The 23,627-nt window shown below is 43.8% G+C and overlaps 3 protein-coding genes across 6 annotated transcripts; all 3 read left to right on the top strand.

The window, feature by feature from the left end:
• The first annotated feature begins 1,855 nt into the window (after nt 1–1,855).
• Nucleotides 1,856–3,034, top strand: LOC100829637. The gene has a single exon (XM_003576988.4). It carries the CDS (start codon nt 2,010–2,012, stop codon nt 2,721–2,723), a length of 714 nt encoding a protein of 237 aa, XP_003577036.1. The 5' UTR covers nt 1,856–2,009; the 3' UTR covers nt 2,724–3,034.
• A 4,881-nt stretch (nt 3,035–7,915) lies between these two features.
• Nucleotides 7,916–8,787, top strand: LOC100842698. The gene has a single exon (XM_003578848.4). It carries the CDS (start codon nt 8,067–8,069, stop codon nt 8,484–8,486), a length of 420 nt encoding a protein of 139 aa, XP_003578896.1. The 5' UTR covers nt 7,916–8,066; the 3' UTR covers nt 8,487–8,787.
• A 2,045-nt stretch (nt 8,788–10,832) lies between these two features.
• On the top strand, nt 10,833–23,560 carry LOC100842392 (phosphoinositide phosphatase SAC7). 4 transcript variants are annotated; one of them, XM_024463556.1, is made up of 19 exons: nt 10,833–11,067; nt 13,784–14,157; nt 14,236–14,327; nt 14,547–14,604; nt 16,845–16,901; nt 17,001–17,034; nt 17,158–17,238; nt 17,379–17,485; nt 17,621–17,707; nt 17,847–17,924; nt 18,332–18,402; nt 18,484–18,582; nt 19,337–19,436; nt 20,539–20,647; nt 20,736–20,808; nt 21,328–21,421; nt 21,663–21,755; nt 22,010–22,076; nt 23,060–23,560. In XM_024463556.1, exons 2-19 carry the CDS (start codon nt 13,795–13,797, stop codon nt 23,188–23,190), a joined length of 1,794 nt encoding a protein of 597 aa, XP_024319324.1. In that variant the 5' UTR covers nt 10,833–11,067; nt 13,784–13,794; the 3' UTR covers nt 23,191–23,560. The 4 variants fall into 4 exon arrangements, with proteins under 4 accessions (XP_024319324.1, XP_003578895.1, XP_010238703.1 ...); XM_003578847.4 differs by lacking the exon at nt 10,833–11,067 and adding an exon at nt 12,307–12,463; XM_010240401.3 differs by lacking the exon at nt 10,833–11,067 and adding an exon at nt 12,528–12,873 and having other exon boundaries at nt 14,239–14,327.
• Nucleotides 23,561–23,627: the final 67 nt, after the last annotated feature.

The following is a 23,627-nucleotide window of genomic DNA, read 5'->3' on the forward strand; positions in this document are numbered from 1 at the left end:
CTGGGCCTGGGCCTGGTCCCCCGTGCGGCTCTCGGCGTCCGAAACCGCGTCGCGGGCGGTCGGCTTCTTGTGCGCGTCCCAGCGGTCCGCCGACGACGCGCGGCTGTCGCCGGAGATCGACATCGAAGAAGGCGACGCGCTGCCGCTTCTGCTGCTGCTATTGCTGCCGGGGATGACCTTCTTCTTCTTGTTGATGTCCCAGCGCTGGCAGGAGTCGGCGCGGGCGGGGCTGGTGCTGCCGCACGAAGACGATGCAGGGCTCCTGGGGCGGTTCTTGTGCGCGTCCCACCTCTCGGCGGAGTCGGCGCGGCCGGGATTAGGATGCTTGCGGTTAGAAGCCGGCGGCGGGAGGATGACGATGCACGGAGTGATCATCGCGCTCCTCGGCGGGGTGGGGAGCAGGCCGGGGAGAAACGCCGCGGCAGCCATGGCCATAGCTCGATGCTCAGCCGACGCCATCGATCCAAGATCTCTTCTGGATCCAAGAAATGGAAACGATAGGGCTCGCTGGCGCGGGGGAGAAGAGGTGCTCTGGAAGTATCGTACGATCGCCGCCTTGCCGGGGACGAGGGGATGATCTGATGGGCTCTCAGTATTTATTGCCTTTCCACCCCGATCAGAAATGGGACGGCGAGTCCGACTCGAACAATGCCATCTCCCTCCCGCCGGACTCGGAAGCGATCGTTGCAGCAGAGAGCAACGGCCGCGACTCCGAGATGTTGTTCGTTTCGGATTCAGGATTCTCTGCTTCATGCTTGTTCGGTTTGGAAGAAGAGGACAGTGAAAAGACGCAAAGGGAGAAGGCGGTTAATTTCGGAGCGCAGAACCGAACGGGCCTTGGCCCAAGAACAGACGGGCCGGGAGAGAGCGAGGGGCCGGTGACATGGGCCTCGGGACAACTAGAAACGTTTAGGGTCTTCTCGTTCTGAATTTGAAGTAAAACGAGTTTCCCTCAAAAAAAAAAGGAAAACGAGTGTTCATCGTCTTTAGCCAAAAGAAAAACACAAACATACAGGATTATGATTGCTTGGTGGATTTAAGCTTCAGAAACAATTTCGATAGTACAGTACGGTAGATGTGATAGGCGATCTGCTAATTGACCAGTGAGATAAAAAGAAATGTATATGCGATGCTGACACAGCTGATTAAATCGTACTCCAGTACCCAGTAAGAACCAAACTTGGTGCCCTGCTTTTTTTTTGGGTCCATTAAAACCATGTACTAGTAAGGAAAGGAATTTGCAATCACGGGACGAAAGAAGATGACGTTATGCATGATGACACATCGACACGACTCACGACTACGGCTCGACTCTGGTTGATTGGTTTTGTTTGGTGAGGTCATGAGAAAATTGAGAAGAAGTGCTGCACACTCTCATCGTAAACTGCGGGGATTCACACACAGGTTCAGGACATGGCCGCTGCTTGGCGCGCGGAAGCGTCTGTAGGCTGCGGGACAAAGCGCCGGAGAAGATTTCCTTTTTCTATATATATAAACCTGCCGTTAATCTCAAGGCTGTGTGCCAAGTGCCAACTGCTTTAATCATCGGTAAAATCGTCTTCCACAAAACTAAGACATCTGCAAAGTTGTCACTTAGAAGACTCTCGGTTAAATAATCGGTAATGATGGTGGTTCTTGATGTGGAACCGAAAAGTTGTTACCTAATTACAAGGCTCTCAGTTAAATGAACTACGTGTTGTATGCAAAATTCCAATGAAAAATTATGTATAATTTAGATGGAGCCTGAAATCTCCCGTCGCAAGAAAAAGGATCCTTGAACCACCAAAGGAAAGGAAAAGAAGACGAGAAAATGACCCGTACGCAGATACGCTCACGCTCCTCGCAATCGCGACGCAACAAGTCAACAACCCTTCCGAACAAACAGAAGCACAACTCCTTTTCAAACTCCCAAACAGAAAGCCCCCACGCCACACGCCGCCGACCACCGAGGAAAGGAAACGTTCCCTCCCCATCCAAACCTTCCGCCGCTGCAACATCCCCGCCCCTATATGGCTGCCGCCGCCGCCGCACGCGGCCTCGCCGGCGACCCGCCGGGATCGACCCTCCGCCGCGTCGGCAACGACGACTGCGGCGCGTACGACCGCGACGACTCCCTCAAGGAGAACACCAACCCCAAGTGCGCCATCGCCGTCAAGAGCAGCCACCCCGCCGGCGGCGGCGGCAACTCGCAGCGGTTCTCCGGCAACCTGAAGCCGACGGCGGCGCCCATCATCGGCGTCTCCGGGAAGTTCTCCGTCGGCGGCGGGGGCCAGGGGTGCGCCCGGCGGCAGCGCCCGCCCGCCATGTTCCCCAGGAAGGCCAGGACCGGCGGCGGCGGGCGCAACCCGAAGCCGGCGGTGCCCGAGCCCGGGTCGCCCAAGGTCTCCTGCATCGGGAAGGTCCTCTCCGCCTCCGGCCGCGAGCGGGGGGCGCCGCCGCCGAAGGAGAAGACGAGCGCTGCCGCGGGCAGCGGCGGCTGCGGCTGCTGGGGAGGCGGGTTCTCGATCCGCCGCAGCCGCTCCAGGAAGAGCGCCGTGGAGAGCGTCGACTGGTCTCCGGCCCCGGGTCTCCCGCGGGCGTACGTGGCCCGTCGGAGTGAGGCGGAGGCGCCGCCGTCGCCGGCGCTGGGAGGGATGAGGCGGTTCGCGTCGGGGCGGCGCGGTGCGGATTGGGCGGCTGGGATGGAGGAGGGCGGACGCGTGGCGAGATCTGGGCCGTTGTAGTTCGTTGCGGTGAACACGAGAAGATAGCTTGAAGCACATGGATGGCAGTTTGGTTTGGCGTGGCTTTCTCTATCTGTTGGTTGTTGCTGTGCTTTCGGGGGTAGCTGTGGCGTGTACATGATCAAATTAGGTCTCCAAATTACCTTGCGATATTTTAGTTTAGTTCGGTAGAATTTACTCTGTTTCGTTATGATTGTTTTTGGCTTTGTTTCCGGTACTGTAAAGTTTCAACCTGACGAGTTTTAAAGTGCTTGAGTACTGGACGGCTCGAGCCTAGGCTTGTTAAGATTCGCATTTTGGTTATACTCTAATGCTTAGATTAATTTAAAAGTAACACCTGGTTGACGGTTTCGATCTTCGTTGCGTGAAGCAAACCTAGTTTGCAAATCATATTGAAAAAGCTTTGTTGCGGATTGCGCTAGGCCGGCTATATATGCTGATTAATTGCTCCCGACTGTACGGTGCTCTCCGTAGACGTATACGTTGCTAGTTTTTGTCATTAAAAAATGCACCATTGACACAAAGTATGAATCTGCCATCTTATGAAACTTTGAATTCAAATCAAACCCATAGCTCGAAAAAAAAAACATAGACCGATTCAATTTCGAATTAGAGTATGAATTTGACCCACCATTGAAACATACACTATATCTATCCCATTTTTTTCTCATGTTTCAAATTAGAATTTGCAATTGCGCTGCATCGAAACATACACTATATAGTGTCAACGCCATGGTTTATTTTTCAAAAAACAAATGCGATTTAGCTTTGAGAGCAACGGGTAGCTTGTGTTGTGACCGGGGTAGATACATTGTCAATTTGCCATTCTATATCTTGAGAACGTGTCCTGCTCCGTCCACAAATAAGTGTACATCTAGTTTTGTCTTAAGTCAAACTTTTTAAGGTTTGACCAACATTTTAGAAAAAAGTAGCAATACACATGACATCAAATTGTTATATTATGAAACTACTCCATTTCAAAACGGATCTAATGATGCTAGTTTGGTGTCATAAGTATTGCTACGTTTTCCAATAAAGTCGTTCAACTTTTAATATCTTTGACTTAGTACAAATCTAAAAGTACATTTATTTGCGGACGGAGGGAGTATTTCGTTTTTTAAAGTAAGATCGTCCACCGGTATAGGTACTCTACGAGGAACTCTTTGACTGGAGTGTTACACAGAATGTGTTGCCATTCATATCTGTCGGCGAGGTTCGCCGAAAATGTGTTGTTCCACGCATGAATTGCTAAATCGATGATTTTTTTTTTGCTGTATGTACATACTGTGCCCACAAGTCTTTTTTTTTTTTTGCTGTATGATTGTTTTTTTTTCACAAGTCACGAGTACTATTAACATTGTTGCTTGAATGAATTCCATAGCACATCTCAGGTTCCTTTTTTTTAGATCAGGCACGTCTCAGTTTCCATAAAAGCTGCTTTCGCCATAGCACATCTCAGTTTCCTTTTTTTTTTAGATCAGGCACGTCTCAGTTTCAGGCGCTGGTACAGCAAACATACATAGGGCCCATTATAGCTATGGCCGAAAGAAGGCCGCCCTCTCAGACCAGCCCATTTCGTTCTCAGCTCGTTGGACCTGTGTGGCCGACTTGCAAAAGAAAAGAAGAAAAAACGTTAGCTAGGTTGCCTTCGCCTCCCTCAAACCCTCACCACCGGCCACGCATTTCTGCGAGTTTCCTTAATTAATTTTACCGACATAAATTTGCCTGGTCGTGCATGCTAGCCAGTCCACTAGCAATGCATATGAAACACACGCGATCTGAAAAATACAGAAACAAGAATCCAAACAGAAGGATCCATATACCCATGAGGACGGTGCACGGTCGATTAATTCGGAAAGATGGAAAACGAGACGCACCACGCGTGCCGAGATCGAAAGAACATGACACCAGACGACACTGATTCCCGTCCACTTTACACGGACAGAATCTCTCTCTGTCGTTTCACCCAAATCTCTGTTCTTCGTCGACGTACGACTGCCCCGGGCGGGGGCCAAGTTGTTGCATTGCCTGCCCGAGAGGTAACGTCGATCGGGACCTTTTGTGTACTCTTGTCGTGATAAACAAAAGAAGCCAGTACTAGCATGCATACTGTAATGTCAGTGAGTCGACAATCGTAACCATCCAATCAATTTTTTTAATCTATCAAATCTACATTAATTTTACATGAATCTCAATGATTGAATCAAAAAGTTATGATCATCGACTAAGAGATAGTTAATTCTCAGTCGTCTCAGAAATAGCAAAACCGTACCGTAATATCCAGCATCAATCGCCTAGGGAGACTAATATAACTGTACTTTACGACCTTTTAGGATGGATGGATAGCCCACAATTTGCCCAATAGATCAACAGAGTCATGTACTCTATTGCCCAATCGTCTGGATCTGTATTAAGTAGTTGCACGATCAGAGTAAAAAAACAGGCCACGATTTTCTTGTTCGAAGCAAGCTAGTAGCACGCACGCGCGAGAATCTATGTGGGCGCATACGGCCAAGCGCGACCTCTGGACCGACGGAGCGCGCACGTCGTGGTCCGGCCGTCGTAGCGCTAGCTCTCGACGATGGCGACGTGCGTGATAGTGGCGCCTCTGCATAGTCTTTGCGGCGGTGCCGCCCCGCTAGATCTCTCCAACGATCGAACCATCCAGCGCCGGCGGCTTTGGTCATGCATATATTCGTACGTGAGCGGCTGCGTCACGGCCAAGGCACACCGGCCCGCCGGCCGGCCGTCTCTGTCCCGGCAAGGAATTAAAAACAGGGTTCTCCGGTTCTGCATGCACGCGTGCGCCGGCTAAATTTTAAAAGGCGTTCAACACGGGTAGGGAACCGGATTAACACGAAAGGCGAATTGAATTTGGGTCCTATGCATGCACCAGTCACCGGCTAGGTACCGACCATGCGCCGTCTACAACTGCTTGGCTCGGTGGTAGGGGTTGATTTTTACTGGCTAGCTAGCTAGGAATGTATGGTCATTAGCCATTCATTGGTAATCTTCTCCTTGGATAGTCCACTCCACTAAGGGACTCTTTTCTGACTTAATTAATCATGCAATGGCATATTGCCTAGGTTTCCAAGAAAGAAAAAACATGTATGCTGGCTATCGCCTTGACCAAGTCTGTTTTTGCCAACGAGATTTACATATAGGGATTTTTGTGAAATAAAAAAAAGGTCTTATGGCATATATAGGGACCTAGCTAGATTGCCTTTGTATCATCCCAGTCCTTTTTTTTTTGAAGAAACTTTTTTTTTCATTTTTTTTAAGAAACATCCCAGTCCTTATGAGTTATGACAAACAAGAAACACGGTGTTGTGGTGGCTATAGCCTATAAACGACGTACGTGCTTACTTAATTTGGAGGGCACAAGTACTGCGATTAATTACCCACTTCCTAAAGGGTTTGAATTGGTCCTCTAGATAGTTTTGACTGGCCTAGCTAGTTAGTGCACGATCACTTTATTGTCCTGCCTGTGATGATAACAAAATCCCTGTGTGTTAGCTGCAAAAAGGGTCACATAATACATAGTGCGCATGCACGCGCACTAGCTAGCTAAAGAGATAGAGAAGAAGTGTAAACAAAGGAAAGAGCAAGAAAGATGACAGAAAGGAGGATCCTAGTGGGGTTTCAGAATGTGCTGATGGCTACTGCTTGATGTGATCGATGGGAGGGAGGAGAGAGAGATCGACCGTGACACACACGCGCTTTTGTTTCCTTGCTCTAGATTCAACCTAGCTAGCTCGATCTCTGCTTACGTCGTGCCAACGAGAAAAACGGCTCATGCATACATGCATATCCTCGTTACTCTACTCCTCTTCAACGTTTCCAACCGTACGTTACTGTGTTGTGTAGTCTTTTGGATGCACGTTTTCTTAGATGATACGATTAATTGATGCAGAGGCCAGGGATCATTTCCTCTTTTCGACATTTTTTAGATGAAAAGGGCCTCGCCCCTGTTCCACTTATCTCATACAAATGAAACATGGTTCTGTCTTCAGCGTTTTACACAGAAGATATGTTAATTTCATGCATGCGTAAATTAACCAAATAACTTGCACACGTGTAAGGGTTGATATTTAATTTGCACACACATATTGCTGATTAAACTTGTACTCTTTATTTACTTTCATAAAAATTCGATGAAGTACCAAACTTGTATATATCGCTATAATGGTATAGATATTGTTGAATGTTATGGTGATCAACCAATTTCCCACCTCAAACAAAAAGACCGTGTGAAAAACACGCGTAACACACGACAAAGATGCACGGTGGGATCTACAGGGGAAACTACTAATTAAAGGCAAAAACTTTGTTGGTGTGCAATGCAATGTTTTCATGGGTTGGTTGTTATCATTACTTGTTAGTGCCTAATGGAGGGGGGTTGTTTTCGGCCTGTCCGCCATACTTACCACCAGTATACACGCACTATATGTTTCCATGTTATTTCATGTTTCAGCTGCAAAGTCTAGTTGGCAACATGCAAACGATTCTTAGCTCCACCAGACTCTAGCACAATCACACAAATGGAGTAGGCATGCCCCCAAAATGTTGGTCGGGCCCCATATGCACCCTAATGTTTTGTGATCTCATCCTTACATGTATACAACTAACTATACATGCTTGGTATGTTATTGCAGAGTGCCGACTTCAGTTAGTTCCCTCGTATAAGCTCTTAAATCAATAAAATTTGGTTGTGTGCATCATTTTGATTCAGAAGTCGGGAGTTTCAACCTCTTTTTCGAAAGAAAAAAAGTTAGTTCCCTCGTAGCAAAGCATGCCCCCATTTTAATTTGCCCCATAAATCTAGTTTTGTCATTTGCAATTCAAATTAAAAGCATGAGTTGATTGACTCTTCCATACAAATTGTCGTTCGAGATCCAAGTCCTAATAACCAAAGGAAGTGCCAACCGCGGTCAAGGACTCAAGGGACAGCATGGAACAAAATAAAAAGAGCAGCTAACAGGTGGCATGCTTGCTTTTATGTATCTTAGGAGGGCAGTCCTTCACTTCACTTAGCTAGGTAGGCCAGTGCTGTTTTCAAAATAAGAATAAAGAATTTGTCAAAAGAAGAAGAAGAAGAATACAAAAAGGCCAGTGGCATTTCCTGAAATAAGCTCTTAAATATTTGGACATTCTCTACAAACACTTCTTTAAATAGAGCACCACACTCGTCTGTCCAACCCCCCACTTACACAGACACACACTCATAACACAGAGGCGCACTTGCACTTGCGAATTGCAATCGTTCCACTGCGCGTGCCTCCGGAGCCTCGTAGCTCATCACCAGTCATATTCTCGCAGCTCTCAGCTCATCGCGGGCTGGCCATGGGGAACTGCCTTGTGATCCAAGACAGGAAGGAGATCAAGGTCATGAGCATCGTCGACGAGGAGATCCTCAAGGCGCTGCCGCCGCCAATAAGCTTCCCCTCAAAGGGCGCCGTGTTCCCGCCGTCGTCCCACGGCTTCTCCGGCACCGGCTCCGATGACGCTGCCGAGAAGAAGGCGCCTTCTGCTGCTGCCGCCGATGTCCCGGGCGCCATGGTGAGGGTAAAGCTGGTGATCAGCAAGCAGGAGCTGCGGAGGATGCTGGGCAAGGACGACCAGGCCAGCTTGTCCCTGGACGACATGATGGCTCTCATGAGAAGAAGAGCAGAGCAGGAAGAGCAGGAGAGCAGTTGCTGCAGAGGGTGGCGCCCTGCCTTGCATAGCATACCTGAAGGCAGCGTGATTTGTTCTACTAGCTAGCTAGCACATGGAATTAAACTATTTTGGGAGCTAGCTAGCTGGAATAAGTGCACATATATATGTGTGGATCCTTAATAAGCATGAGAAAGATGCATGTTTATGTATAGATTACATGTGGATAGATAGAGCGAAGATGGACCCTGCCGCCGGTAGATTTGCTAGGAGTTTTGAGATAGGGATTCTCTTCATCTTGTCTTTTGTTGGTTGCATGCGTGCATGTAAGACGAGGTAAAGATAGTCCTGGAAATCAAACAAGATCTTATACATGGAACACTCGTGATTGTCAAGCTTAATTTTCTTTGCCATGTGGACTAAAAGTGGAGATGATCTAAATAATTTGCTACTACTTGTTTGAGTTTTGTTTATCCTTTTTTTTTAAGGGCAAAGACGGTCAATTCCCGTCATTCGATTAGATAGAAAAAGAGTTCTGTACAAGGCGCCCTAAGCAAGGGCACTGAGATACAAAAGGGAGGAGTAAAAGAAGTAAAAAAGGAAGGCAAAAGCCTAATCTCCCGGGTCGTTATAGCACGCCCGTATGCTGCCCTGGATATCCTCCCAAATAAGATGGGCCACATCGATGGCCGGCAGCGCGCGATGTTCGATGAAGATCGATCATCTTAATTACATGTACTTCATCGATGGTGCAATCGACATGAGTAACTAGTTTGCTGTTCTTTATTTATTTTAAAAAGAACTTGCATGTAAGTGGTGGGATTAATTATACACAAACTCATACTTGCTATTATTTAAGTCAACTTGTACCAATCAAGTGCACCAGACTCATTTCCTAAACAATCTTTATCTATTATTTAAGTCAACTTGTTTTGCAATTTAATTAGAAAATGTTGAGGAAAAACAAACCTTAAAATATGTCCGCAACCTAGCGAAGCTTGCTGGTACTCTAGAGCACCAGCGGCTGAAATGGCTACCACAAGCTAGACACACTTTGCCCCAATACACACAGATGAGAAGATCCATCTAGAGAAGCCGCCCCACTTGGTCTCGACATCACTCAACACCCAATGATCCGACGACCCATATTCTTCGACATAAGGACCACAGAAGCACCAATCGCAACAACGCTTTTCCAAGCTCACGCAAAGACAAGCAACAATGTTCCTCTCCATTGTGCCCTCTACAAGTCAGCTTTGATTTTGAAAGCATTCCTCGCAAAGAGAAAGTTGCAAAGGCTCGCGCGCACCACTATAATCGCTGAAGAGTGTGCAACACAAGTCATCCTCCAGAGTCGTTGTTATCGTCGTCCCATTGACGATGCTACACCTCTAACTTCATCACAACGGCGAAACGGTGCATAAAAGACCCAACCAATATGCAGGATAACGACAACGGAGCCCATCTCTATACATAGATGACTGAACCAAAAATAAATTTTATGGGACATGGCCTCGAAGTCATAGAGGCTTGCGTGAGGGTGAGGCCCCTCCCTAAATTGTTAAAACTTCGGTGAAACTAGAATAAAAACATTATTGGTTATAAATTGTTCGGTCCGGTTCACAAACAAAGCGAAAATATTAATGAAACTTGCAAATCTTATAGTGAAACTGAAGTAAAAATCTATAGATAAAATTTAAAATATTCAAATTTCATTTTTATTATACTAAAATTTCAGACAACCCCCCCGCCCCCCCTATCAAGGCTAAAAAAGTTGAGCGAGAATTGAATGCACGATCACACACTTGGTTTCAGCTCTTTTCTGTGTTCTTATTTTTCTGCAGGGAAAGCTGAGACCAATTAAGCTTGGGTAGGGCCACGGTGGAGGCGTGGTATGTGCGTGTTCTAGAGATTTGAGTGGAGGGATTAACAATAATAAGAGTGTATAGTAGTACTTTGCAAGAGGACTGAATCAAGAAAGATATTTTCCACGCTCCAATTAACGAGTCCTTGCATGTCATCGACAAAATCTGGTCGTGATCATACATGGATGATGGTGGATGATTCTATCCATCTATTTCATCCGTCCACTAATTAGGTCAGTGAAGGTCTGAAGGCGACATCGAGTCAACACCATGTTGTTAGTGCTTCAGTTTTTTTTTAGAGCAAGTTCGTGCTTTAGTTGGTCCTTAAGCAACGGAGAAGATGTTGGGCTGAGCTGGGCCGTCTAGTACAATCCGTCTTGAACCATCCGCCAAGGCATATCGAATTACTATTATTTTAAGCGGGCTTAGCCCATCTGCCACAGTTCGATGTAGCCCAATTTTATCCCCTAGTTTCCTCCAGCCCATGTATTGCGCCACTAAGCCTGGGCCTGCCGACAAAAAATAAAGGCCCTACGGAGAAAGAGATCGTGCTCGTGCGTGCGTGCCAATTGCCATGCTGCCAGCGCAGAGCCCATCCGCCTCAAATCTCGATTCTTCAGCCTCAGAACTCGGAAAGACTCCGTCTCCGTTCCGTTCGGCAACGTCGGCCGGCTGCTGCCCCGCTCAGCTCTCAGCTCAGGCGACCACGCCGGCGGATCCGGACTGTGTCAGATCGTGAACTCTATCCCATCCGTCTTCGCGCCTTCTAGGGGACAGGCAGAGGCGCCACAGCTGCCCGACCAATTCAATCCATCCACCCCGAGGTACGCCGGGCGAATCCCTCCTGATGCTGACACCTTAGCTTCGCTGTGCTTGTGCTTGGATCAGATGGGGATTCCGACGAGTTGGAACAGGGTTGGGTGCCGGCGCGGATGCCGCAGTGGTTTAGTTCCACCAAAAGCTCAGGATAGTCCCCGCGTGCGCGCGTCCGGAAGTCGCGATCCATTACGAGCCGCGCGCCTTTTCGTTTCCGTGAACAGCTCAGGATGTAGAATGGGGATTGATTTTTCGTACTGTACTATTTCACAGTATATATCATTTGCTAGCTATCGGTTGATTGTCAGCTTGCCTGATCCTGATCCAAAATTGACCTATAGGGTCAGACAGAGAACCAGATTACTCGTTATTGACGGAGGACGGACAAATTTTGATGTAGGACGAATTCCTATCCTAACTTCATGAGTTAATATAGATGTTACATTTAATATTTTTCTAAGTTTACAAAATATGTTTTAATAAATTTGGTTTTTTCAGACTTTTTATGATGCATTTTTTTATTGTTACATATTATGATATATCGTTTACTGATATTTATGTTAATTATTAATTTTCATCATATTATATGTGAAATCAATCATAATTGAAAGATCGTAATACAGATATCTATAACATAGAATATACAACAATTATTATGATTTGCAAACAGTTCTTCGGTGGGATGAACAGATGATCAACAACTCAAATCTATCGTCTACACAATTTGAAACATAGTCACGTGAGTCTGTCAAAATCAGAACTCATAAAACAATAATACACCACGTGGGCATGATTATCATATCAAATGTAATTAAATAAGATGATTTCTCTATCAATTTTCATTAAGCAAGAAATACGAGTAAATGTATAACAGTTAAGACACCAATGAGCAATGATACATGGACATCAACAATAGATAGCCAAAATAACTAAGAGCGCAGACGTCGCGTCTCCCGAAGAACCTGTCTTTGCAGGTTATATTGTTGTCGATTGCGCAAAGTCACGTTGGAACGCCACACACACCATCTCACACGGTCGTTGAAGACTGGCTGCCGAGTGCAGGCGACAATTGACCCGTGTCATTGCCTCCTACGACGTCTTTCTCAGACCCTGTTCAAATGCATAGCTTGGCAAGTCGTCGATTCAGAGTTAAATTAATCGAAATTTTGCAGATTTATTTTATATAAAAACACAAATGCAAAATTTAAAAGACCAAACAAATGTACATCTAGTAAGCAGTAAGGATTTAATCATTTGTCTTAGAATTAATCCTGTCTCCTTGCCGAGCGACCCTCGCACCGCGGATCGGACCTCGCTGACTTTGGGTGGCAAGCGCCGCCACTCATCACGCTGCCGAGCGCCCGAGCCCCCTAGCTCGTCTTCCTCCGAGCGCCTCCACCGCAGGTTACTCTCCCCTTCGATTCTCTCGCTCCCGACCGTTTCTCCTCCCATCACCCCACGAACGGATTCCGCCCTTTAGATCCCCGTTTCATAATCTTCCCCAATTCGTAACTGAGGCAAAAATCAAGGTAGGGCGGCCGCCCTACCTTGCCCTACTGGGTCCTCCGCCCGTGTTCCTCATGGCCCGAGATCTCCAGTACTAGCGGTCGGTCTGCCTAGGTGCTCAATGACTGCAGGCTGCCTCCTTTCCACGCTTCCACCATCTGTGAATCGCCGTTTGAATAGCAGGGTTCAAGGCAGTAGATCTCTTCCTCTGCAGCTGAATTGTGTTTCCCCCATTGCCTCCAAAGCGATTTTGACCTGGGGCATGGATCGCAGCTTGTTCAGCCGTCGTACAGTTGTCCATGCCCAAGGTCCAGTTTATTTAGCACTAAAGGTTCTGACATTCTGTTGTTATGGATTATTTACTACCTCTGCTCCAAAACTGATTATGTTTAGAAAGCACACAGTCAAAGTTCTCTATCTTGGACAACTAACTAGTAAAACAACTGTATATGTTGGCTAGATAGAACTCGTGTCATTAGATTTTCATGAAAATACTTAAGCATAATCGTTTATGAATATTTGCTTATATATTCATCCAAAATTAATAATCAAAGTTGCATACTGAGTACTGTGAATAGTAAATTACATCATCTATTTTGGAAGGGAGGGAGTATTTTAGCAGAAAGCTTTAGTTCCGTAAACACCATTGTGACCTTTTCTCTTCTGCACACCACCCACAATTATTTTGTTGTTCCAAAATTCAATCAGACTCCTGACTTCCCATTCCTCCATCAAATTTAAACTTAACATGTTAGATGGTGTGGAAAAATCTGTTAATTATGATATATCAAGCATACTTTGCTAGTCATATTGATGGGGAAAATTTACTTTGAGGAGATTTTAGGTAGAGACAAAGCAGCAGATACAAAAAGAAGAGGAGCATGAAAGGAAATGGAAGAGAGTGGAACAAATTGTATTTAGGCTAATATGTCGACGCTTGCATTTCTTTTATTCTTTTAGTTGAAATCAATTTAATGAATAGATGACATCAGGATTATCTAATTTGAGACGAACAATATTTTTTGGTGGTGTTTAGTGCAGAAGTAGTTACACCGTGTTTTAGTGTAACCCCATGATTTGTGGTTGTTTTCTTAATGTATCCTCATTATTTTAAGGGTATGATCACATTGTAGAGCATTGCATTTATCAACCTTGTTATTTGTATACATATTGTTGTTCACTAGACTTGCCGTTGGTGGTACTTTTCATTTATTTCAGGGTTCCCTATCATGGATGCGGCAAATGATGCAAACCCGTCATCTAAACTCCACACAAGACTGAGACTCTGGGAGTTTACTGACCGTTATATATTTGAACCAATTGATGGCCTTGCTGACTTGTATTTGTCAGTTAACCGGTCCAGTGGATCAATGAATTTAGTAGATGAGTTGCCACCACGTAGCCCCTCCACGAATCCTAAAGTTCGCACAGTGTACGGTGTGATAGGTGCGCTGAAACTTGCAGTTGGATCGTATTTTTTGGTGATCACCGACCGTGATTGTGTGGGATCCTACTTGGGACATGCAATTTTTAAAGTGACTGGACTAAAAGTTCTCCCATGCAATGACTCACTGAACACATCTGCTGAGCAGGTTTAACGATGCTTATTTGCTACAGTTATATTATTTTCATCTGTATTACATTTAAACATCCTAGTAAACTGTTGACAGAAGAAAATGGAATCAGAAATTTCGGAACTCATGGATGCTGCAGAGAGGACTATAGGCCTCTACTTCTCCTACGATATCAACTTAACACTTAAGTGAGTATTTTACTGCCAAAACATTGTCACCGACGCTCTGTGTCTTACAGTGGAATCACTTAGCTTTCTTCTGCAAAGATGATTAGTGTCCTGGCATTTTCTCTTTCTTCATGATTATAATCCAGACATGCTATGTTTCATTTTATTTTTCAAACAGATTTACTTTTGTTCTATGTTTTTACTGTAATTGACATTATATCTTTGTCCCTGCTATTCCAGTTCGCAGAGGCTATATGATCTAGGTGACGAGTTCAAATCACGTCCTCTTTGGAGACAGGTTTGCCTCCTTCACATTCCTTGTTTTTTTGAGGGATGCTTCCTTCACATTCCTAGTTCTAGAGTTTGCTTACACATGGAAGACCTGATCTGTTTTTCACTCTTTCTTATAATATGTGAGCCTTTGTTGCTTATCCGTTAATTCTAGATGTGTATAATTTTTTTTTCTCGAACACGCCGAGCGGCATGTCATTTTCATTAAGAAGAAAGCGCAAGAAGCGCGAGTACAAACAAAGGCAACAAAAGGTGAGACCCAACGGGCTCAAAAGAAGAAAAAAGAGAGAACGGAAAAAAGGCAAAGCCACTATACAGGGAGGAGGGGGGGGGGGAGAGCCTAAATCCGGAGGTCGCGCATGGAGGGGGAGGTGATTTAGTGCGCGTGCACCAGCGGCACGCCACAGATCAGCCTCCACAAGGATGTCCTCGACGAGCCGAGAGACCACCGGTCTAGTGCCTTCAAAGATGCAACCGTTCCGAAGCTTCCAAAGGCGCCAAAGGGAGAGAGTGAGGAGTGAATGTGCAGCCTTTACTTTACCCCTGAGCCTCCAGGCGCCCGCCGCAAGCCAAGTCTCCAGGGACTCCGAGGGGGACGGGAGGCAGCAAAGGGCATTCGCCTTGGAGAAGACCTCATGGAGAACCGACTTCGAAAAGGGGCAGTCCATAAGGAGGTGCGACATGGTCTCCGGAGCTTGGTCGCACAAAGGGCAGCGAGCGCAGAAGGGGAGGTTACGCCACTCCAAGCGATCTGCTGTCCAGCAGCGGTTGGCGCGGGCAAGCCAGAGCCAAATGCGACATTTCAGAGGTGCCCAGCACCTCCAAATCTGAGTCCACGTCGGGGAGACAGGACGATCTTCGAAAAAGTGAAGATAGGCAGACTGCGCAGAATAGGTGCCGGAAGGCGACCAATTCCAGCGGAGCACGTCCTCCTGACCCGGGGTGAGAGCCCTGGCAGCGAGGGAATCGGCAAGACTCAGGAATTCCGCCACACCCTGGGCATTAAGAGGGCCCGAGATGTCTTGGATCCAAGCAATCCCAAGAAGACCGTCCCCACCGTGCGCCGTCTGGTGATCCGGCGGTGAACAGCGGCAAACACGACCGGGGCCAGCGACTCAATTGAACGACCGTCGATCCAACGATCAGTCCAAAAGAGAGTAGAACGACCATCGCCAACGACCGAGGTGCAAGCCTGGCGAAAGAGGTCAAGGACAAGCAGGCTAAAACGGATGCGGAAGGAGGCCCAAGGCTTGGAGGGCTCAGAACGTTGCAACCAAGGCCAATGGAGCTGGAGGGCGGTGCTCACCAGATTTGCATTCCGTACACCCAGCCCGCCAAGGCGGGTAGGCAAGCAAACCTTGTCCCAAGCCATGGCGCAGTGACCACGTTGCGCATCCGAACGACCTTTCCAAAAGAAATTCCGTTGCTTTTTATTGATGGCATCGCCAAACCACTTAGGTGTGTCAATGGCCAACAAAGTGTGCACCGGAACCGCCGAGAGCACCGATTTAACAAGAACCAGGCAACCACCACGAGAAAGCATCCCAGCTCTCCAGCCCGCAAGCTTGCGGTCCATCTTGTCAAGGATAGGCTGGAGATCCTGACGACGGAGCTTGGAGATGGAAAGGGGAGCGTGAGAATGCTGCTTTCTGCCTGTCTCACCTTCAGCTATCAGTATTCAGTATACACATCTGATGTAGAATTAGGAAGATGGACCTAAAACTGAACTACATTTAATTCAGACTTCCAAATTTATTATATATCGATCAATTGATTCTGATGTTTATAAATAATTGGACAAATTAATAACCTTACTTTCATGCATGGAAATGGACGTCCAGCAACTTGTATCTACACAATTTGTCACGTGAATACCTGGACTTAGAAGTTTGCCACTCTATGATTTGCAAGCTGATCAAAGTAATTGCTGTATCACTAATCTCTGAAATTCTTAGTATGGACTCATTTAAAATGTTATGGTGCAGGACAAAAAAAGAAGGACTCACATCACAAATGAAATTTACTTCAGCTTTCTAAAATAGACAATGAAACTTTGCATAATAGCTTTTTTTTTACCTTTTTAATATAAACTCTAGCGCACACTCCAGCAAAATGTAATCTGTGAACGGCTTCACAGTGCTTATGAACTGCTTGTACTAAACTTGTGATATTTTGAACATGATGAAATAAAACTCGTTTGCTTCTGTAACTATGTATGCACAGATCAATGAACATTACTCTTTTCAGGCAGAACCAAGATTTTTATGGAATAGCTACTTGTTGGAACCTCTAATTGAAAACAAAGTAAGACCAGTTTTGCCATTTGCTTGTTTTTCAGTTTCAAAAGAGTTAGGAACTGAAATATCTGTGGAGTATTTGATTGATGCCTTTTTCCCTTGACAGCTGGACCAGTACTTATTACCAGTCATTCAAGGCAGTATCCTTCTCTTATCTTGGCATTTACACCGTGTCACTGCCAGATATATAAGATGATATATTTTTATTCGAAACTCGAACCTTTCCCGATAATGTGAGTTGCTGTGACTTAACTAAATGCCAGGTTTTCAGAACATACATGCAGAAGTTGGGTCAGAGAAAGTAGATGTTACACTGATTGCACGTAGGTGCACGGGGAGGATAGGTGAGATTTATTGCTACTGATATACATTTTAATACATGTAATCAGTTCATACTTATAATGTCCTATCCAAATTTGTTGGTCTTCAGAACCCAATGCCCTATGATCAAATAGTATTTCATGAGGTTATTTTTTAACTGAAGGTACTCGTATGTGGAGACGGGGAGCTGATCCAGAGGGTTATGCGGCAAATTTTGTTGAATCAGAGCAAATAGTGCAATCAAAAGGGTATACAGCATCATATGTACAAGTAAGTTTGTTCAGACATTTACAAACAATCTTTCTATTTACCGTTCCTTTAATTTGTGTGCTATAGTCTTCATCAGTTGGTTGTTAAATAATTTATCTGACCACCTTCAAATATCTTGAATTATATGTTGTGTAGGTTCGAGGTTCGATGCCATTCTTGTGGGAGCAGATCGTTGATTTGACATACAAACCTAGCTTCGATGTTGTTAGACAAGAGGAAGCGGTGAACTTTCTCAACTTATGCTTTGTTCTGTGACCTTGTTGGTGTACAACACTATGTCTTTCAATGATCTTGTTAATGTGCAATGCAAGCTACGTCTTTCCTGTTAATTTGTCTTGGGTCTCTTTTCCTTGTTCTTCAGCCTCATGTACTTGAGCGGCACTTCAATGACTTGCAAAAGAAATATGGAGCGATATTGGCTGTTGATCTTGTCAATACGGTATGCACTGTGCTCTTGGACTTCTATCTTAATCTAGTGTTTTGCCCAAACCAAGAGGCATTTGCTTCAGAAAATGCCATCGCATGTTGGTTCTGCTCGTCTTTAAGGTGTATAGGTTACAAAATCAGAACAAATCCACCACTTTAAGGATTTGTCATTATGCATACTTGCATGTTATTTCTTTGTTTGACACATTTTATTCTTTGACATAGAATTAAATTATTCCTTCCAGCTTATGTTGCATAGCTTCACTTTGTTTAATACTTGATGAAATGATTACTGACCGATGTCTTTGGGACAGAGCATGACTTTCATATTCTTTTCTAACCATACCAGCTTGTTGACTTTATGCTATTTTCCTGATGTTCATCCTGTACCTCTCTTAATGCCTATATGGCTATATGCAGCATGGTGGTGAAGGGCGCCTCCGTGAAAGATATGCAAAATCTATCGAACCTATTCTCAGTGAAGATATAAGGCAATGATTTCTTTTGCTGTTTGTACCCATATCCAATCGTGTCTTAGTAGATACGTGTGTATCTAAGTTTGTCTCTTTCAGATATGTGCATTTTGACTTCCATCGTATTTGTGGTCATATTCACTTCGAGCACCTTTCTCAGCTGTATGATCAAATTGAGGATTATTTGAAGAAACACAGGTATATTGCTAGAAGATACAATATTTTGTGTTCCATGACATACTAATAATTTTGTACATTGTATTTTGATTTTACTTTTCTTCCATTGCATCTAGTTCTTTTATTTTCCTGCAATCAGGCAATGACTTAACCATTGAGAGGCTCTATGCTCCTCACCCCTTCCTTGAAAATTGGACAAATATTAAAGCATGATTTTAGGGTTGATATGGTCTCTTTCCTCCTTGAGCTGTTTCAAGGCACTACTCATATTGCTTTTATGTACTTCCTAGCTCACTGGTAGGTGTTATTAAGTTCCCAGCACTCACTTTTAAAAATGCGTAAGCTATTTGTGGTGCTTGATTCTTGGTTGTATAATATAAAAAGTGACACAATCATACCCATAAATCCACAATCTTTCTTTTTCTACTTAACTTCGAAGGTTTGAGTATTGGTTGCAGCCTTCGAGGCACTAGTGCGCATTAGAGAGCTATTCCGTGGATGTTATATTTGGAAGAAAAAAGAAGAGTTCCTAGCAGCGTAGGAAAAATGAAGTGCATATAATCTTTTGTGTTAGCCATACTCTTAGTATTGTCTTGTATAGTATTGTCTTGTATAGCTGTTTGAGATATCTCCGTCTTAAGAAAAGGAATGAAAAAGAAAGAAAATCTGAGATCCGATGTACCATGTTTCCTCATGCTTTATCATCAGAGGTTCTTATACCTTTGGATGGTATAATTTCCTTCTCATGGGTATTGCTAATATTGTTGTGGTAAAGGTACTTCCTATTGAATGATAAAGGCGAGAAGATTCAGGAGCAGGTTGGCACTGTCAGAACAAATTGTATTGATTGTTTAGATCGTACCAATGTAACTCAGGTACATGATTCCAACTTCCAAGTACAGATTTATATATTTATCATATACTCCCTCCGTTCCTAAATACTTGTCGCTGTTTTAGTGCAAACTTGCACTAAAACAGCGACAAGTATTTAGGAACGGAGGGAGTAGATCTCAATTTTAACAGTAGGTGTTGGTACCCAGTAACACTCCTATTAATTAGTTTCTCTTGACTGCAGCATTATAGTCACATGCACTTTAGTTTCTCGAACAACTTCTATTTCTCAATGCGTAGGATCAAGGATATTGACAGGATTCAGGAGAGGTGGGGGGTAGGAATAGGAAACTTTTGAACCATTTAGCCAAACAGGGTTTTATGCAGAACTCAAGCAAATTGGTTTTGCACAATCTAATGCTCAAAAGTTTAGTATTTGCTAAGTGCATGGTGTACCAACATCCTTTATCTAGGTAGAGGCAATTCTACGGTTGTAGGCAAGCAATGCAATTCTAGAAATGTAGAAGCACAAACTAAAGACGAGAGAGATAAGCACACAAGGAGACAATAATCCTTTTCTTTGGGTGATCGGCTTCTTTGCCGGTTTTCCCTTGTCCACATTGAGGAATCTCAAAAGAATTGACCTGGCTAAGGCTGCGCTTCCTCCACCACAGAGGTGGCGAGGATTAGGATGGTTCTTCCAATCAAGCCATCTATTTTCCTAAACAGTTTAATTACTTACCTAGGGTACAAATTAATTGTTTGATATACTACCTATTAGCTAGGTAGATTATACTGGGATTTATACCCATAATTAGGAGATACCTCTTTACAAAGAGGCCACTGTTATCATATTAATATTTCCATTTCTATTTCCAATTCTGACGGTCTAACCAACAAGTTTCCAACAAGTTGCTAGACAATCCCTTATCCCTGCCATTGTGGAGCACCTAATTCCATGACAGCGTCACACTGCTTGGCTCATGGACTACTAGTCCATTATATGTACTTTTATCTTGATCGATCCTTCTGTGATGAACCATTAGTCCATTACTAGTGCTCTCTATTAGGCTTTATTTTTCTTCCTCAGCTGAACTTCAGTTCTTCACCTGAACTTTGTTGATAATCTTTAAAATAACAAAACAGAGCATGATCGGGAGAAGAATTCTGGAAAGCCAACTTCAACGAGTAGGGGTTTTTGGTGTTAACGATACTATAAGCAAGTATCCAGCTTTTGATGCAAGCTACAAAGTTTGTGAGTATTATGTGTTTTTACTGACCTCGGTTCTTCTCATTTAGTCATTTCTTTATTTATATCTCTGAATGAAAAAATTGTTTTCTAGTGTGGGCCAATCATGGAGATGCAATAAGTATTCAGTACTCTGGAACTCCTGCTTTGAAGGGAGATTTTGTTCGGTAATTCCCTATAGACTGATATTTGCATCTTATTGTTACGTGCATTACATTTACATGTATTCCTAACCTTAGTTCCCCCCTTTTAGAAATACTAGGAACTACGGAGTACTTTGCATTTTCATCACAAAAAGGACTAGTAATTTCCACCTTGATTATGTTCACAGCTGAACCACTGTTACAACAAATCTCCATACCTGTTTCACCATGATAACGGGCAACTGTAAAGATATTTTGTACTGGTCTGTAGTGCAAACTATCCATCATTGTGAAGTAGGGCCAACTCTCCGTCGCCACAACAATGGAATACCCTTTTAGAGTCTCTTTGTTACTGTCAACCTATTAGTAAAACAGGGCCCGCGAGAGACTGATAGTGTTTTGTTAAGTGATATGCTTCTGTTTTCGGCACTCTTCTACTTAATTCATGCTCTTGATTTTTTGCACTTTGATTTTGTGATTGAACATAGTGGTGATAAATAGTGTGTTCTCTATATTTACATTTGTTTTATTTTGGTCTATAAGGTACGGGAAGCGAAGTGCCCAGGGAATTTTAAATGATCTCCAGTATTCACTTGCTAGATACTACTTGAACAACTTTGCAGATGGGACAAAGCAGGTATACAGCTGACTTTGTATGCATGCGAGACTAATGTGGCTTTGACTGTACCCAAATAAATTCAGGGCTGAAACTTTAGAAAGGGCCTGGTTGACCAAACAAAGCATCCTCTATAATTTTTCATTTTGCTACAGTTTACAGTTTCAATAACATGCAGGCATCATTTGTTGAGCCATCTTCCAATAAAAAAACCAAACAAGTTTGCTGGTGCGTCATTATGTATTTATTTTTGTCTTCACAGGATGCCATGGATCTTCTTCAAGGGCGTTACATCACATCTGTTAGTCGGGACATCGCAGCTCCAAGCAAAGCAGGATCTCTAGAGAATTATGCGGTGAGTACAATTTTGCAATAGCTTGCTGCTCTTACATATGGAGTTATCAGAATGTGAACTTGTTTATTGGAAATGCCCTAGTATTGATCAGCTTTGGATTATTAATGCATTTCCCTGATATGCACATGAATGCAGACACTTGGTACTAACTTTAATATATAGTTATGCATGGGAAATAGCTGGACTTTCTGAAATGGGTTTCATGTCTTTCCCAACAAAACGAATGTCTCACTCGTGTGATTCACCCTTTACAGTCCGCTCGTCTTGCTTTTGCGTTGGTTTCGGGAGCATTTATGTTCATGATGATGTCTCTAAGACAAGGTAAGATTTCCGACTCTGCTGAAACAAACATACTTAGGTGTTTTCAATAAATCATGCCCGTTAGTGCTCTCTAAGATTGCTTGCATTCTGTCAAGGAGTAACTTTATATGTCTGTTTTTCTGTTTACTCACCAATGTTTACTTACGAAAACCCTACTGGTTGCAAAGGTCAGCGCTCAAGGTTTGCCACTAAAATCAAACAATCAATTTTCCCATAAATTTCCCTAACATATACCTCTCAGTACAAGTCTCGGTGGCTTAATATTTTGTTCGCACTAGTAATGACGAGTATGCTCAGTATTCATTTGCAATAGACCGAAATCCAGTTTGGGCAAGTTTCATCCAGTCCTTCTTTCGTTGCACCGGATTATTAGTAGAGTCGTGCTATTACTGCAAACCCGTATGCTCAATTAGCTCAAGTACTGCCTCCAACTGTGCCATTTGTAAATGCTTTTTGCAGACGGTCTTGAATATTCTAGACATTTGTGGATGGCCTTGAAAGTTTTAGACAGTTTACCATTATAACCATCCTTGATTTAACTAGTGAAGATATTGCAGGCCAATGTAAAAGCACACATTTTCCTGTGTAAAAACCATTAACTCGGAGCACTATGATTTGCTATATTAGCCCCTCTCCCTTGTTTTTTTTCGTGCAAGCCTGAAGCCACAAATGAGAAGATTTTCCCATCAAATTTTGCAGTACCATAGTTCATTCCCACATATATATGTGGGCATGTTTTCAGATTTTTTTGAAACTTGAAAATACATTTTTGCATTGTTTTGATAAAGGGAGTACCAGAATTCCGTAGCCAAAAATCCCCTCTGCTAAAGCATTCTCTGTATGTTTTGTATCACAGTTATAGCTATCTTATCTATGTTAATTGCATTCTGTAACTGAATTCTGCTGGTTGATTGCAATAAAAGTGTTACGTTTATTCATGGAAAATGCATACAGATAATAACCCTACTGCAATATCTTTGCAGCTCGGAATGATGGTCGCCATTTGTTGCTGTCAGTTCTGTGGGCTGGTCTTTGTATTGGCATCACACACTTTGTTAGAACCAATGGCCGGGTGTTCACAAACCGACCTCGTATTTATCAGTCACGCCATTGATGGAAGCAAATGTACAATTTTGAGTGCCAAGTGCGCTGCCTGATAGATTATGATCATTCATCAAACAATGGCAGCACCTATTTCTAATTATTGCCCTTTCTTTTCTCATGAATATCATGTTTCATATTTGTTGTTCCTTTATGTTCATAATGGATTGTCGGTCAGTAATCAGCTGTTGCTAGTTGCTGCAATCACTTCCAATATTCAGACATGAGCTGATATTTACAGCATATCTTGTTATGCTGAAGCTGAGTTAGCTGACCTGTTGCAAATACATTATTTCTTCTTTGACCAGCCCTTGTATATTGTGTAATAATAATGAAACATTGTAAAATTGTGTACAGTACAAAGTGCCATCCTTCACGTTTCATATTCTGTCTGTGTATGTTGAGCTAGCTTATAAATACATGAGAATGTATGGCTTAGCACTTCTCATG

Source organism: Brachypodium distachyon, chromosome 4 (genome assembly GCF_000005505.3).
Source record: "Brachypodium distachyon strain Bd21 chromosome 4, Brachypodium_distachyon_v3.0, whole genome shotgun sequence".
Lineage (NCBI taxonomy): Eukaryota > Viridiplantae > Streptophyta > Magnoliopsida > Poales > Poaceae > Brachypodium > Brachypodium distachyon.